The sequence below is a fragment of the Trachemys scripta genome, chromosome 1, assembly GCF_013100865.1.
Source record: "Trachemys scripta elegans isolate TJP31775 chromosome 1, CAS_Tse_1.0, whole genome shotgun sequence".
Lineage (NCBI taxonomy): Eukaryota > Metazoa > Chordata > Testudines > Emydidae > Trachemys > Trachemys scripta.
In genome coordinates this window covers 98,807,833-98,825,899 of record NC_048298.1, presented here as the reverse complement: position 1 = coordinate 98,825,899, position 18,067 = coordinate 98,807,833, and the positions used below count along the sequence as shown (strand labels likewise).

The window sequence follows — 18,067 nt, the reverse complement described above, 5'->3', positions numbered from 1 at the left end:
CAGCCAGGAGAATGAGGGAGCTCCAAGTACTTGCAGCAGGGCCTTCCTACACAATGTTTCATAGGGTTATGATGGTGCTCAAACCTCAATCCAAGTTCATCCCCATGGTCAGCTTGGAATTCCATTTGAATCAACCAATAAATCTGCCTACCTTCCTCCTGAAACCCATTCTTCTTCAGGAGCAAAGTTGTATACATTAGAAGTTTCCTGAGCCTTCCTTTACTACATTGACAGAAACAAACTGTTCAGACTGTCTCCCTTTTTTTCTGTCTGTAGACAGCCATTCCAAGGGCCAGGCCATCTCATTACATTCTGATAGCCACTTAAATATTCTTTGTATCTCCCTGTTACCCATTGGATGGTGTGTTCCTCCCACTGACCATCAAGGCTTATGCCACCAGGGCTCAAATGACATCCTTCACCTGCTTCAGAAATGTTTCCATTTCCAAGATCTGCAAACCCACTGACAGTTCCTCCCCCCCCCCACCTCCCCCACACACAACATGCACTTGACTTAGTTGCTAGAGCGGATGCTAGATTCAGGAGAGTAGTACTAAAATCTCTGTTCAACTGAGGAAGATACTATTCATCCTATTATCCAGAAGGAGAGTGCTGTTTGTCAGTCACTTATAATGGGAGCCACACTGACACATTCAGGGAGAGAAGTTACGTACCTTACACTAACTGGTTCTTTAAGATGTTATTGTCAGTGTGGCTCCCACAACCTGCCCTCCATCCTTGCTTTTCAGAATCCTCTGCTACCATGGGCTTCAAACTGCAAAGAAACTGAGGGAGGGTTGCAGCAGCTCTGCCCTTTATGTCCTTGTGTGGGAGCACAAGGAGGCATAGGGTGTGTATGTGGCCCTGACAAACACTGCTATTTGAAAGAATTCGATCTTGTGTACATGAGGCGCATGAGCAGCTACACTGGTGCAGTGAAAAACCACTCTTACTGTAGGGTAAAGTAATCTTTATTTATGCTGAAGCAGCCGAACTCCCATGATCTTATGGTTGAATAAATATGGAAAAAATTGTGAAACCTCAGTTCTAGGATTATTTCAGCTCCTAATGTTGTATTAATGTTGTGTTTAAAAAAAAAATGTGTTTGGACTGGATTCATTACCCTCTCTTTTTCAGTTGCCAAAGGGGAAACTTCTCTACTGTATAAAGAAGCCTTCTTTTTTTGGCATCTTTGTCTAGGATAAATTACATGAAGCCAAAATATTTTCCATTGAGGAGGCAAGGTCCTATGAACCACATGCAATCCACAGCAAATCTTTAACAGAGCAAAGATATGAATGTTGGCAGGTCTGCTTTCTTCCTTTGCTAGAATTATTTCAGTTGTACTGTTTTCAAGTCCTAAGAGGTCATGAGCTTTTTATAATCTGAAGTTAAAAATTATATACACAATTACTATTGCATCCTTGCAAACAGATAGGATTGTCAAAAGTTTTGTTTACCTAAAAAGGTAGAAGTAGAAAACTAATTCTTCTGAAAGTTGCTGTAAAGTTGTAAGTGTTCTGCTTAGGGCAGTCTTATATTTTTAATAATATTTTATCTACTATATGTATAGATCTACATAAATATATGAAAACTTTACTATATTTATATAGTAAATAAAACTGACTTGATTGTAGAGTGTATATAACTGACTTGATTTTCAGCAGTGATGAACATCCTGAGCTCTCATTTTCTCCTCTCTCCCCGCAGGAAAGTTGTGGGTGTCTGGAAAATTAAGCCACTTTAGTGAATAACTTTTAGTCACTCTCACTTTAGAAAATGTTCATAAAGCACAGTATGTCCCTGATCCTAGTTATATCTATGAGTAGGACTGTTGAGTTCAGCTTGCGTGCAAAAAGTTACTCACATGCATATATCTATAAAATAATGCACAGTGATATTTTGAAGTTCAATTTGGTAAAAGGCTGTGCTTAATTACTTGGGCCTAATTTTATATTTTGTTTAGACCTCATATAATGCTGCACTATTTTAAGTCGTGATCTTGCCAATGGTTGTCACCAGGCATAATGCTTACTATAATGTGTAACCCCATTGACTTCACTAGGACTGTTCATGCTAGCCTTTTGCCTTGGGAAAGGATTACTTCTTCAAAATGATTCATAATTGTCTCTTCCAAAAGTTATATACTTCTTTTACTACTATAGTTCTACCTACCTAAATATTTTTCTGATAATAGATGGCAACATCTTTCATCCGAATGATAGAACTTGGAGGAAAAGGTTATGCACCTTCACCATTTGATACTTTAAGAACCCACGTAAAGGGACTTTCAGACTTTGTTAATTTTATCGACAAGCTGGAAGAAATCATTGGCGAAGTCCTGGATCCACGGTAATGGAGTTTCCCTCTTTTCTTTTCCTTGCTGGGTGTGGGGGTATTCTTGTTTTTTTGTTTTGTTTTCTGAATTCTGTAAATTTAGTTATTGATTGTTGATAGTCCACCCCCCCCCCCCGAGTAGTAAATGTTTATAGTTTAAATTGTGTAGCTCTAGAAACTTTATTATTCGTGGTTCCTATTGTTTTCACTCTGGGCAGCCGGACTGTCTTCTGGATTTAAATTTTCTATCTTGTAGTCTCTTTCGGGGATAGATTCTTGCTACCCCTGCTTCTTGCTTATTCCAGTAGTTGTTGAGTTCCAGGTGGTTTCTGGTTTTCCTGAGCTGTAGTTTCCAGTGGTATCCTCAAGATGTAAAATGCTCTCACAATGGTTTCTATATATCTTGATAACCATGCAGTCATTATCATTGTAGTTGTTCAGCTGTCTAGTTTTGTGTTTCTTTGGCGAATCCTCTTTTTGTTAGCACTTGTAAAACCTTACTTAGGATCTCTCTTTGGACTCTTCTGTAGTCACCACTACTGCCGCACAGAAAACATCCAGTGCGGTTCCCCTCTGTGCTATTCTGTAAGGGATATGGGAGGGTGGGGGGAGAGGATGAGGGAGGAAGGAGGGGTGGGGTGCTTTGGCTGCACGTCTAGCACTGACTGAAGGCACTGTAGCTAGATGCTGATTTTTCCATTGGACAGAGAGTAAATAGTGTTATTTGTGTAGTCTTCTCTCTTACATATAAGGGTAAGTAAGAGAGGCAAGGAAGAACAAGGATCCAGATGGGATTCCCAGAAATAGTGAGGAGGGCTTAAAGAAAACAAGATGCTTGACAAGTGTATCCTAAGTGCTCTCCCAAAATATGTATAGGTATCCTAGATTTTTACTGTGGGAAATCAACAACCTGAAGGTGGCCCAACACCTAGAGTGAGAACTTCAAACCTGTTCTTCCTACTTACACTGGATAAAAGGGACAGAATAACATAAAGATGAAACCTGCCCTGAGAGACAACACAATGTTTCTGTTGAACCAGGGGCAGTTCCGGGCACCAGCGCACCAAGCGAGTGCGTGGGACGGCAAGCCGCGGGGGGTGGCCTGCCCATCACCGTGAGGGCAGCAGTCAGGCCGCCTTCGGCGGCATGCCTGTGGGAGGTCCGCCGGTCCCGCGGCTTTGGTGGCAATTCGGCGGCGGGTACGCCGAAGGCGCAAGACCAGCAGACCTCCCGCAGGAACACCGCCGAAGGCTGCCTCACTGCCTTGCTTGGGGCGGCAAAATACATAGAGCTGCCCCTGTGTTGAACCCAGAGAGATCCTGGGCTTTCTAGGCCACAGCAGTAAAAATGGAAGGAAAACTGCCACTGAGGAGGGCACCCCCACTTTTACTGACTAAGACAAATGGAACTGTTAGCTTGTGCTCAGTTTTGTAAGGAGAGACAGACTACAGCTGTAGAGAGAGACTCTGCAGGGGGGCTGTAGGAGGAGAAATACTGGTGCTTTTTATAACCAATTGGGGCCTATGTTCTGCAGCTCATCTGAGAGACATGTGCACGCAATATTGCAGGGTACTTCTTTTACATCCTACACTGAGGGAGTCTGGGCTGGGACTTGATCTTCTGCTTCCAGTTAGTCGGTTATTTCAAACATGATATAGTCTATTAATTACCCAGATGTTGGACCTGGCTGGGGGAGAGGAAAGGAGCCAGAAGATTACCAAGGATTGAGCCAATGGAGAAGTCTTTGGTTTAGGCATCCATGTACTCTGGAGAGGCTGGGTGGCTGCTAAGGAGCAGAACAGGCTACTTTGGAGAGCAGTTGCCGGAGCAGAATGTTTGACAGGGAAATGGGTATTCAGCAAGGTGAGATCCCTGCAACCATAGAAGATGTCAGCTAAGACCAGATCTCTTTGCATAAAAACCTTGAGACAGGAACTGTGTGGCTTTCATGGGGAACAGAGGGGAAGGAATCATGGGAACTACTGAAAGCCTAAGGATCATGGGAGAAGGTAAGAATGACCTGAAGCTGAGGAGCTGCAGTTGGAGTGGCAGAAATATCTAAGGAGGTGAAGAAACAGGAAGCTACTGTAAGGTCCAGGAAGAGGTAGAAGAAATAACAGCTAAAAGGGGACTTACCAGAATTGAGGCAACTGGGAAACGTCAAGTCCAGGAGCCCCGTACCCTGTAGAGGCAGAGAAGTTGCTGCTAGAGCTGGGTTGGCTCTAGTACATGTCTGCAAGCCCCAGGAAGGGCACCTGGCAGGTATTCCAGTCCCATATGTAGATCTTATAGTTACCTGCTCTCATGGATGTCTTCCCTCTGTCCTTTTCTTCCAGCCTTCATTCCCTGCAAGGGTATGGTCTCCCCAGCTATCTCTATTCCAGGGAAGAGGGAGAAGGAGAGCATGTGCAGATTCTGTCCTGCCCTGGTTCAGGCAGTTAGGCTGATTCCCAGAAACAGCAATACACTAGATCAGGGGTCGGCAACCTTTCAGAAGGGGTGTGCCGAGTCTTCATTTATTCACTCTGATTTAAGGTTTTGCGTGCCAGTAATACATTTTAACATTTTTAGAAGGTCTAAAAGTCTATAGTCTATAATATATAACTAAACTATTGTTGTATGTAAAGTAAATAAGGTTTCTAAAATGTTTAAGAAGCTTCATTTAAAATTAAATTAAAATGCAGAGCTGCCAGGACCCGGGCAGTCTGAGTGCCGCCTTTGGCACGCGTGCCATAGGTTGCCTACCCCTGCGCTAGATCCTCCCAGTTCCACCTCCATCAGAGTCTAGGGAGAAAGAGAATGGAGCAGTCAAAATCCCTAGCTACTTGGGAAGTCTCCAGGAGTCTGTTTAGGCACACAGGAGTGTGCACAGGCACCAGCATTAGCTGGATTTTCCAACATGAACAGCTGTCTTCCTGTCCCCACTATAGGGAGTTCAAAGGAACTGTTCCAGTGGCAGCAGCTTCTCTGTGTTGCTGACTCCAATTCTAGAAGAAAACCTAGACAGAGAAGAGAAGGAACCATTTCAGCTCCAGCAGCTCTCATATGGCCTGTAGATACAGTGGTATGGATCCTTGTGAGAAGCCCCTCATACCGGCTAATGGGACATTCTCAACCTGCAGTTGCAGGAGACAGGCAGATTCTAGCTTCCCACTCCACATAGCCAGGATGGTATAGATACTGCAACTGGAGGAGGGAAGATATCAGCAGAGTGAGTTACTGGGGACCGGTCACTGTATTTGTTGCAGTGCCCTGTACATGTTCACTCTAACATAAAATAATAGGCACCAAGTGATCTGTTGCAGACAGAGAGCCCTCGGGAGGACTGAGGCTATCTAATGCAGAGAACCCAAGAGTGGATGCTGACATCTCTGGCGCTGCTACAACAGCAGCAACTCTAGTAGAAGCAGCAGCCTGGGAGGACCTACTGAATAGAAAAACTGAAGTTTCTCTGAAGGGAGACTTCAAGTCCTTGAGTTTGTTGTTAACAGGCTTCAAATTACAATGTGTATGCATTGAGAATAGCAGTCCACTAGTTGCAAAAGCTCTTCAAGTCTCTGGAAGCTAAGGGCAAGTAATTCAAGCTAGTTAAGGCACTGCTGTTCCTCCGTTAAGTCTCTCATCCTGTGAAGTGATGTGCAATGTGATTAGAATTAGTTCTGCTCCATGGCCTTATATATGTCCGCTAGGAGGTCCCTGCAGAAGAAGCAGTCTTCCAAAGGACTAACCATTCCACCTTTCAAAGACCAGTGATCAAAGAAGTCTGTTCCTTCTTGGAAACTCACAGGTAGCTAACAAGCGGATAGGAGCTTTTAGCTGGAAGCAATATTTAGCATCAGAATGGTTAAGGTATTCCTCATCCAGCAGAAAATAACCAAACTGCAAAATCAGGTTCCCATATTTGCTACAGGAAGAAATATACTGTAGTATTATGGAGCTGGCTGCATGGTTGATGTCAGGAAGTCTCAGAGTAGAGTCATGAGTCACTTCAGCTGTTCATGTTGTCATAGTGGAAAGCAGAACTGGGAAACAAAAACTCATACCAAGAAGTGTTGGTCAATCATTGAAAACCTGCACCTTGGATGTTCTGGAGTGGAAGATGTCAATTATGGACACTAGCTCACAGACCAAAGTGACCAGGTTGGCACTACTTACTTTACCTTGAGAGTCCAAAATTTTATTTGGGAGGGCAATTGAACAACGCCATGACAGGCATAAGTAAATTGCCATGGGGGATACCTGAAGGGTAGGACGTGATCAAGAATATAGATCTGCTAGTCTTGAGTAAAACAAAATCTATTTCCAGTCTGTGAGGCAGTCACATAATGGGAAAAGAAACTCCAGTGATGGATTGGCTGAGTGGAATCCAGTTGAATTCCAAAGTATGACAATCCTGACCAAATATGGCACAGAACCCAAGTGGACCCATGAGCTTCCAAGAGACATAGAAAGATAGGGCTGGCCATTTGACTGATTAAAAAATGATTGGTCAAACAATGTCAAAAATGATCAAATACTTTAAAGCACTAATTTATTAAAACAGTAACAAAAAAGAGTAAGACTTTATGGTCTCCAGTAGGTTTAGCCTTAGACACTTATGCCTAACTTAAAAAAAAAGTTATTTAACTAAGTTACTTTAACTCAGAAAAATGCAATACATAATGAAATAAAGTTCTAAAAATTAAATAATTTTCTTATTTTTAGCAGTGTTAATCTAACATTTAAATGTGAGTGTTGTTCAAAACCGAACAGTTATAAAAAGGAAAATAAAATTCTTTTTATAAACTCATAGCAATTTATTTTTAAAAAAGTCATTTTTAAATGCACGTCTGTCAGATACAGATCGGACCAGCTTGTCAAATATCTTGCTTTTCATATCTCCTCTATCAGCTTCAGTGCTTCATCTGTATCTTTGTTGTCCTCATCAAATCCATCAATATCTCCTTCCTCTTCATCTGCTGAATATCGAATCAACTCATCTGCAGTTTTCTTAAATGGTGATACACGGTTACCAGATTCCCAGCAGTGGAGGTCTTCAGTATATTTCTGGTTTGGAAATGGATGATTCCCCAAATCGACCAGTTTTGTTCCACATATGCTGTAGTACACGGAAGTGTTAAAAGAATTTCTGCCACTGTAGCTAGAGATCTAGGAGGACATGACCCTTTCTATGAGGAAGCAGCAAGTTGTTTTGATTCATCTGCTGGGATTGCAGTTCACATTGTTTTATGACTGAACAGTCTGCTGCTTGCTTTATAGGTTGCTACCTCCATCAGAATTGTATTTTTGTTTGTTTGTATATCCTTTAAAATTTACACCAGCCACTCTGAGATCACAAATTGGATCAAATTCATCATCAGAAAGGTAATTTGATTGTGCTGTGATATTATTTTGGGTTTTTTTCCCCTCTTCAGCTTCTGTAAATGGACTGTGTTCAGTATCTCACAAATGTGTTTTTTTTAATGTCCAGGAACTTGTTCTTGGCATCAGACAGAATAGAACCATCATTTTTCATTTTCTGAATGAACTGAGCTACAGATTCAAGCAATTAAATTTAATTTTAAATTCTGCATCCTTCAGGCATAGTCAAGAATTTCAGTTTGGATTACTGGGGGGCACACCCAGCCATCCCTTCTTCAGCAGCAACTGTGTGAAGAGCCTTCTTGCATATTTTAAGATCTTTGAGACATTTATAAAAGAAGATACCATCGAGTACAACAAGGCTTACTCCTCAATGTGGATGAAACTGAGTGCTGTACTAAATTATGCTGGAAAAAATGGCTGCTGGTACTTGTTTGCTTTTTGTAAAACTTGACAATGCTTTTAATTTTTGACATGAGATGAGAAAGTTGTCAGATCTTCAACATCATATAATGCAGCTTTTCACTAGTGGACAGCACATCCATAATGCAGAAGGTGTGGATTCTCATTCCTCAACAAAAAGCCCAAGCTGCTTTCATGTTAGCTGCATTTCTGCCACAACAGAAATAACTTTTTGTGGACCCAATTCATTGATTATATTTTTAAACTAATCAGCAATATATTAGGCCACGTGGTGATGCTCAGTTGCACATTGGAAGGCGTAAAACTCTCTAGTTGTGGAGTTGTTACCATGAAGCTGATGACACCCTCATTTTGAATATTGCTCCATCCATCAGACAGTAGACCAGGGGCAGGCAAACGGTCTCGGAAATTGTATGGAGGGCTGGTTAGGGGAGCCTGTGCCTCCCCAAACAGCCAGATGTGGCCTGACCCCCCCCCCCCTTCTTGCCCCCCGACAGCCCCCCGAACCCCAGCCCCTCTTCTCATTCCTGATTGCCTCCCCCCCCCCGGATCCCTGCCCTATCCAACCACCCCTTTTCCCTGTCCCCTGATCACCCTGGAACCCCTGCCCCTGACTGGCCCCCACCCACACATCCAACTCCCCCCCCCCCTTCCTGACTGTCCCCTGGGGACACCTGCCTCCATTCAACCTGTTCCCCGCCCTCTGACTGCCCCGACCCCTATCCACACTCACGCCCCCTGACCACCACCGTAAACTTCCCTGCCCTCTATCCACTATCCAACCCCCCCGCTCTCTGCCCCGTACCGCGCTGCCTGGAGCACCGGTGGCTGGCGGCGCTACAGCTGCGCCGCCCAGCTGGAGCCAGTCAGGCCACCACACAGCACAGAGCACCGCACAGCACAGGGTCAGGCCAGGCTCTGCAGCTATGCTGCCCCAGGAGCTTGCAGCCCCACTGCCCAGAGCATTGCGCCAGCGGCGCAGTGAGTTGAGGCTGTGGGGAAGGGGGAACAGCGGGGGAGGGGCTGGGGGCTAGCCTCCCAGGCCAGGAGCTCAGGGGCCAGGCTGGAGAGTCCCACCTCCTCCATAGTTTGCCCACCTCTGCCCTAGACACACATGTGGAGCTTGCACAATAAGAACACCAACTCCTTTTCACATTGATCGCTTCAGCATTCAGAAGACTTCTCACAAGCTGTTTCCTACTTGGTATTTTCCACACTGGATAAAATTTATGAAAAAAATCTAGCATATAAGGATTTTCAACTATATGAAATGGTGTAATGCTGGTATAAATATCTCCAGCAAACATACTGTCAAGTTTGTCTTTGGACAGAATGTCCCATTACCAGAAAAACCTCTCAACACCGATTTGATGAACGTCTGAAGACTTTCCAGAAGTAGAAGTTTTCAATACTGAACTAGATGAAGTAACAAAAGTCTTATCAAAAGATTGAAGAAATGGAATTAGGGTCACTATCATTGTCACTCACATCACCGTCTTCATCAGCAGACTTCATGCTTCAAGATGCTGCTGCAAAAGATTGAGTTGTGCACAGAAGAAGACAAATTTTGATGCAGACCAGTTTTCCCTTTCTTGCTGTTTGAATGCAATAATCTTATTTTGACAGAAACTGGACACATCACAAAAATGCAGCAAGTTTTGTTCCATTCTATCTAATGTCACATACTCAAAAGAACAGAACTTGTACTTTAGCTATAAGAGTTTTTCCATGTTCATGTCGAGTAAAAAATGTCCATATAAATGATTTTTTTTACTTTCCAAGGCTGCCTAATTTGTCACTGTTTTTTAATGTTTCACTACTTTCTGGAATGCTCTCTAGATTATGAAATATCTCTTGTATTTTAATCAACCAGTAGCCATTCAGTTCTATTTGTAACTGCTGCTGCTCCAGAAGATTCCAGACAATCAAAATGTTTTCAGGCATACTGCTCCATCTGTCCCAGGATGATTAGAGACTCCACATCACATAGAGGGAGAGGGGATAGGCAGCCCCTCCTCCTCCATGCAGCAAACACAATGGGCTCAAACTTCAGCAGGAGGAGGAAGAGAGCAGGAAGGGAGGGAAGGGCCTCAATTTAAATGTGATGTCAGCCCCATTATTAGCATAGAACTTTTCATATTATCTGCAAGGTTTGGTTGGGGATATATGCAGGAGGTGGACACATGGTTTATGAAGGGGATATTTGTTGAGAGGGGGAGGAGTGAGGGCTTATTTACATGGACATTTAATGTGAATTGTTTGCTTTGTTGAGGATGGGAGAAGTGTTGGGCATTAATAGTTAAGATGATTTTGTTTCAGGAAAAGGCTTAATGGCTGTGTACGTTTTCTCTTTGGTCTGGTCTATACTACCCGCCTGAATCGGCGGGTAGAAATCGACCTCTCGGGAATCGATTTATCGCGTCCCGTTGGGACGCGACAATCGATCCCCGAATCGGCGCTCTAACTCCACCAGCGGAGGTGGTAGTAAGCGCCGCCGACAAAAAGCGGCAGAAGTCAATTTTGCCGCCGTCCTCACAACGGGGTAAGTCGGCTGCAATACGTCGAATTCAGCTACGCTATTCACGTAGCTGAATTTGCGTATCTTAAATCGACTCCCCGCTGTAGTGTAGATGTACCCTTTGTGTTGTGGAAGGAGGTTTAATGACTGTGAATCCTCTTCTCCCACCCCCACTCTCTTTTGGAGTTAATGTCTGTGTATCTGGTGAATTTAAATTGTAAACTCTTCAGGGCAGGGACCACGTCTTTTAACTTAATATGCTTTGTAAACAACCATGTACATGGCTTGGTATAAAAATAAAGATATACATACAGTCTTTGTTCTAGAAGACTGCAGCCAGTCAAGATGCCCAACTTCCCCTTTTTTCCCAATAGGGAGCATTAGCATGTAGAAGAGGGAGTGATGGAGATATTTAAGTAGGCTTGCTAAAAGATGGCACTTAGGTGGTTTTTGATTGCATCAATGTCAGGGCAATCTTGCTGGAATACTTGACAGTATTTGACCATAATAGGTAGTCAGTTGACTGACTTGCCAAGCCTATGGAAAGGTACAGAATTCTTCAGCAGGTTCAAGGAATTTGGGTCGAGCAGAATAAATGTTTGCAATTCCCTGGAACTTTGAACTATTTTGTCTTCCTCTCTTCAGTCACCCTACCTTTGTAGCGTTCTACAGAAAATTGCCAAGTTTCAAGGAACCATCATCCTTGCAACTAAGAAATGGTTGAGGAGGCCCTGGAACTAACAAATATATTCACAGTTTCTTGTAATAGATGACTTTCGGGATAAGAACCCAGTAACAGAGCCCAGCATGCCTAGTCTAGTTGTGAAGCACATGAACCTGAATGATTCTATGATAAGCAAATATACATGATGCATTGCCAGTGAAATTGACACCTTTCTGTGTACTTGAGGATTTGGAGAACGTAATTTCTCTTGGAGTACTGCTCTAAAAAATCCATAGATTCCACTGGTATCAGCAGTTCTGAAGATCATTATTCTTTCAGACCAGTTTGGAGATGGGCCTGAGTGCCAGTTACATTAAGGTTCAGTCTCTCTAGAATGCCATCATGAAGTTTCCAGGCTTCTAAAAGCTATAGATAAGCTGCAGCCCCATGGTCTGACCCTTGGAGTTTGTGATGGTTGTTGTCCTATAAATCTCTGAGTTTAGGGAGGAGCAGACTGAGTAGATCAGCAACAGGGCTGCTGTGCCTGGGTGGGGCCCTGGCTTCCCTCTGTAAAACTAGCCACTAAGTGGCACTGTTGCACAGCTCTTGGAATTAGCAATAAGAACCTGAAGCAGCCACTTCAAGCCCTCTGATCCAACACTTTTGGTAAACATGCAGTTCTGGAGAGGATCTGTGTGAGCCCCATGAACCATCATCTTTACAGTTGCTTATTCAGCATGAGGCTGAAATTGACCATGAGTATGGGTCAGTGAATCAGGCTTTCTTTTGAGCAGGAATGACTCAATTTCTCTTACTTTGTGTGCTGCCATTGTAAAGCCACACCCACATTTGAAGGCTTAGATGATTGTATTTTAAGCAAGAGAGAAAATGAGGCAGTTGTGGTTGCAGAGCTTTATACAGCCTTGCACTGAATGTTTGGATCCACTTGGTGGCATTCAGGTGGGCTCAAAGTATCTGCATTCTGGACTGCTGTAGAACTTGTAGCTCAGAGTTGTCCATCTCTTAAGAGTGTGGATCTGCAGAGGCAATATACTCAGTAAACCTTCCATTTATATAGGGACTCTTTAAACTTTCACTGTTACATGAAAAATTGTAAGGTAAGTCTGTTTTCAGTTACTTTGGAACATTTACAATGTATTGCAATTCAATGAAACCGAAATATTGTTTAAATGAATCTTGGAAACTACCTCAAAACTGCTTTGTATCTGTCAGTTTATAGTACAGAACAGATGCTAACCTGTATTTTGGCATTTAAAATGTTAGGGGAAAAGTTGCTGATCATAAATAGTGCCAGTTTTAAAATACATTTATATTAAAAGGGTTGGACTAATTACTTCTAAAATTCTAAAAATGTACAAAATTATTTTTATGAAGTGCAAAGGTGTGGGTAATGGGCTTTTTTTTTTTTTTTTTTTTTTTTAAATGAGCCATGTAACAAATACCAGAGCTATAGTGGATTTTCTTAAAAAATATATAAAGTTTAAAACCTTTTTAAATACCAAGTGTCTTATCATGGGCAAACTTTTATAGTAAAATTGAATCCCCAGATAAAGTAAGGTTTATAATGGGAAAAGCTGACATACTGGTACTTATTAATTAGAAGATGCCATTATGATTGTTGTTTGTCTTCATTCCAGTTTAATATTGGAATTGCTTCAGAGTATTGAAAATCTATTACACTGCTTTAGGAAAAAAAACACACCAACTTGTGTAGCGTAAATTACTTTAATTTTTAAAAGAATTGCAATTGCAATGATTTTGTTTCAAAGAGTAGGTTTGACTCAGAAACTTAGAAAAATAGTCTAATACCTAAAACTTCAATTGTGTATTGTTGCAGTTGGTTTTTAATTAAATTTAGATTGTTGTAATTTCCTGTTCCTTTCTAAACTTCCTGATTCAGGCAGGTGCTGGGAGAGGGCACTGTTGTGACCTAGAAAGTAGAAGTTCAGATCACAGCCCTCTGAGCAGACCTAGATTCCCAGCTACCAAGACCCTTCCTTTTAAAGTGACGCTCTGGCCCCATCTCTAAGGCTATGTCTACACTTCATAGTAAACCTGGTCTGTGGGACCCATGCTGCAGACCGGGAGTTTCCAAGCCCACACTTGAGCATTCACACTGCATTGTAAACATGGGCCTCACAATTGTGCTGATGTATCCCAGGGTTCCTAGCATCCTCGCTGCTGTAACTGCCTTAGGGCTTGGTTCATAGTGGATTGTGGGAGAATTTGTCTGTCCATCCCACGAGACTCGACCAGAAGTGGTTTGACTGGTTTTGAGCCCTCCAACACACGCAACCAAGCCTGGTCGGATACACGTATTGCCAGCAGCTGGAGTCATCAACATCGATCCCGACTCAGTGGAAAAACTTCTCCAGCTCACTCTCACTCCTATATCGGGAATCGGGCATACCATCTATGAGATGCTGGTGGACAATTCGGCAGCTGTATTTGACCTACTGAATGCACCTCTTGGAGGGGGGGATGTTGATATGCCAGCCATGACCCAGCAGATGCAGCTCATGCCTGTTGTCATAACCATACATTCCCCAAATATAGACCAGCAGCTCCTGAGCAGAATCATGATCACAGACTGGTGTGATCACATAGTCATGCGGACCTGGGATGATCTGCAATGGCTCCAGAACTTTTGCATGAATCATAGGACTGGAAGAGACCTCAAGAGGTCATCTAGTCTAGTTCCCCGCACTCATGGCAGGACTAGGTATTATCTAGACCATTGGTCCACAACGCGGTGCCCGCTGGGGCATCTATGTGCGCCCGCCTACTGACAAGGGAGCGCCCCTCTGCCGAGGAGCGTGGCCGCCGGACAAGCAGTCACCGAAATGCTGCTGAGAAGCGGGAACGCCAAGAAGTGTTGCCGCTGAGAAGCATCATCATCAAGAGGCGTTGCGCCCGAAAAGCAGCGGCATTTTGGCGTCGCCGCTTCTCGGCGGCATTTCGGCGGCTGCTTGTCCAGCGGCCGCGCTCCTCAGTGGCGCCCGCCACATTGAAAGGTTGGGGACCACTGATCTAGACCATTCTGACAAATGTTTGTCTAACCTGCTCTTAAAAATCTACAATGATGGAGATTCCACAACCTCCCTAGGCAATGTATTCCACCCTAATAGTCAGGAAGTTTTTCTTAATGTCCAAACTAAACCTCCCTTGCTGCAATTTAAGCCCATTGCTTCTTGTCCTATCCTCAGAGGTTAAGAAGAACAATTTTTCACCCTCCTCCTTGTAATAACCTTTTATGTACTTGAAAACTGTTATCATGTCCCTTCTCAGTCTTCTCTTTTCTAGACTAAACAAACCCAATTATTTCAATCTTCCCTCATAGGTCATGTTTTCTAGACCGTTAATCATTGTTTGTTGCTATTCTCTGGACTTTCTCCAATTTGTCCTCATCTTTCCTGAAATGTGGTGCCCAGAACTGGACACAATACTCCAGTTGAGGCCTAATCCAGGCGGAGTAGAGTGTAAGAACCACTTCTCATGTCTTACTTACAACACTCCTGCTAATACATCCCAGAATGATGTTCGCTTTTTTTGCAACAATGTTGCACTGTTGACTCGTATTTAGCTTATGGTCCACTATGACCCCCAGATCCCTTTCCGCGGTACTCCTTCCTAAGGGGGGTCATTTCCCATTTTGTATGTGTGCAAATGACTGTTCCTTCCTAAAAGGAGTACGTTGAATTTCATCCTATTTACTTCAGACCATTTCTCCAGTTTGTCCAGATCACTTTTGAATTTTAATCCTATCCTCCAAAGCACTTGCAACCCCTCCCAGTTTGGTATTGTTTGCAAACTTTTTATAAGTGTACTCACTATACCATTATCTAAATCACCGATGAAGATATTGAACAGAACCAGACCCAGAACTAATCCCTGCGGGACCCCTCTTGCAGAATGACTGTGAACCACTGATTATTACTCTCTGGGTATGGTTTTCCAACCAGTTTTGTACCCACCTTATAGTAGCTCCATCTAGGTTGCATTTCCCTAGTTTGTTTATGAGAAGATCATGTGAGATGGTACCAAAAGCATTACTAACGTCAAGATATACCATGTCTACTACTTGCCCCCTATCCACAAGGCTTGTTACCCAGTCAAAGAAAGCTATCAGGTTGGTTTGGCATGATTTGTTCTTGACAAATCCATGCTGACTGCTACTTATCACCTTTATTATTTTCTAGATGTTTGCAAATTGATTGCTTAATTATTTGCTCCATTATCTTTCCGGGTACAGAAGTTAAGCTGACTGGTCTGTAATTCCCCAGGTTGTCCTTATTTCCCTTTTTATAGATTGGCACTATATTTGCCCTTTCCAGTCTTCTGGAATCTCTCCCGTCTTCCATGACTTTTCAAAGATAATTGCTAATGGCTCAGACATCTGTCAGCTCCTTGAGTATTCTAGGCAATTCAGGGCAATTGTCTCTGATCCCATGCCACAGGTGGCCCCGTGAAGCTAAGTTGCTCAGACTTCGGCTTCAGCCCCATGTGGTGGGGCTTTGTCTTTCTGCCCTGGGCCACAGCAAGTCTGATGCCGATCCTGCTTGGCGGACCCCCTGAAACCTGCTTGGGGGGGGCACAGTGGGCCCCAGACCCCTGGTTGAGAACCACTGTTCTAGGATGCATTTCATCAGGTCCTGGTGACTAGAAGACCTCTAAATTGTCTAAGTAATTTTTAACTTGTTCTTTTCCTATTTTAGCCTCTGATCCAATGTAATTTTCACTGGCATTCACTATATTAGACATCCAATAACCACCAACCTTCTTGGTGAAAACTGAAACAAAGAAGTCATTAAGCACCTCTGCCATTTCCACATTTTCTGTTATTTCTCCTCCCTCCCCCCCTTTGAGTAACAGGCCTAACCTGTCCTTGGTTTTCCTCTTCTAATGTATTTGTAGAATGTTTTCTTGTTACCCTTTATGTCTCTAGTTAGTTTGATCTCGTTTTGTGCCTTGGCCTTTCTAATTTTGTCCCTACATACTTGTGTTATTTCTTTATATTCCTCCTTTGTAATTTGACCTAGTTTCTACTTTCTGGAGGACTCTCTCTTTAATTTTTAGATCATTGAAGATCTCCTGTTTAAGCCAGGGTAGTCTCTCTTGCCATACTTCCTATTTTTCTTACGCAGCGGGATAATTTGCTCTTGTGCCCTTAATGTCTCTGAAAAACTGCCAACTTTCTTCAATTGTTTTTTTCTTAGACTTTGCTTCCCATAGAATCTTACCTATCAATTCCGAGTTTGCTAAAGTCTGCCTTCTTAAAATCCATTTTCTTTATTTTGCTGTTCTCCATTCTACCATTCCTTAGAATCATGAACTGTATCATTTCATGATCACTTTCACCCAAGCTACCTTCCACTTTCATATTCTCACCCAGTTCTTCTCTATTTGTCAAAATCTAGTCTAGAACAGCCTCTCCCCTAGTAGCTTTCTCCACTTTCTGAAATAAAAAATTGTTTCCAATACATTCCAAGAACTTGTTGGATAATCTGTACCTTGCTGTGTTATTTTCCCAACAGATGTCTGGGTAGTTTGAAGTCCCCCCATCACTACCAAGTCCTGTGCTTTGGATGATTTTGGTAGTTATTTAAAAAAAGCCTTATCCACCTCTTCTTCCTGATTAGGTGGTCTGTGGCAGACCACTACCGTGACATCAGCCTTGGTTTTTTACCCCTTTTATCCTTACCCAGAGACTTTCAATAAGTCTGTCTCATATTTCCATCTCAACCTCGGTCCAAGTGTATACATTTTTAATATATAAGGCAACACCTCCTCCCTTTTTTCCCTGCCTGTCCTTCCTGAGCAAGCTGTACCCTTCTATACCAATCTTCCAGTTATGCGTATTATCCTCCCAAGTCAATCTGTGATGCCAACTGTCATAAACATACAGCTAAGGGTAGCATAAAATCCCTCTTTACCCTGTAAGGGGTTAATTCCTTTTTTACCTGTAAAGGATTAAGAAGCTCAGGTAACCTAGCTGACACCTGACCAAAAGGACCAATAAGGGGACAAGATACTTTCAAATTTGGGGGGCGGGGGGGAAACAGGCTTTTGTCTGTCTGTTCTGTGTTTGCCGGACACAGATCAAGGAAGCAAGCAATCCAGCTCCTATAAAGTTAGTAAGTATTTAGCAAGGAAATGCGTTAGTTTACTTTTATTTTGGCTTGTGTTTCTCTTTTTGTAAGAGGAATGTTTATGCCTGGTTTTGTAACTTTAAGGTTTTGCCTAGAGGGGAAATCTTCTGTGTTCTTGAGTCTTTTGTTATTTTGTAAAGTACTTACCATCCCAATTTTACAGAGGCAATTCTTTTACCTAAATATTTGTTTAAATCACTTGGTGGTAGCAGAGTTACTTAATCCAAGGTATAAGAGAGAAATTGTGCCTTGGGGAGTTTTTAACCTAAGCTGGTAGAAATAAGCTTAGGGGGTCTTTCATGCGGGTCCCCACATCTGTACCCTAGAGTTCAGAGTGGGGAAGGAACCTTGACACTAACTATGTCATAGTTGTGTTTATTTATTAGCATTTTGAGTTCTTCCTGCTTATTCCCCATACTTTTTGCATTAGTGTACAGACATCTAAGGCCTACTCTACACTGGAGGGGATCGACCTAAGATACGCAACTTCAGCTATGAGAATGGTGTAACTGAAGTCGACGTATCTTAGGTGGACTTACCTCGTGTCCTCACGGCGCAGGGTCGACTGCCGCCGCTCCCCCGTGGACTCCGCTT

The 18,067-nt window shown here is 43.0% G+C and overlaps 1 protein-coding gene across 2 annotated transcripts in view; it reads left to right on the top strand.

The window, feature by feature from the left end:
* Positions 1-18,067, top strand: part of PARPBP (PARP1 binding protein) — a 95,669-nt gene that overhangs the window by 28,669 nt on the left and 48,933 nt on the right. The window contains exons 6-7 of one of the 2 annotated variants that reach the window (XM_034778736.1): positions 1,201-1,308; positions 2,198-2,352. In XM_034778736.1, coding sequence (XP_034634627.1) covers positions 1,201-1,308; positions 2,198-2,352 — 263 coding nt within the window. The remainder of the gene's footprint in view (positions 1-1,200; positions 1,309-2,197; positions 2,353-18,067) is intronic. The other variant, XM_034778741.1, reaches the window with a different exon arrangement.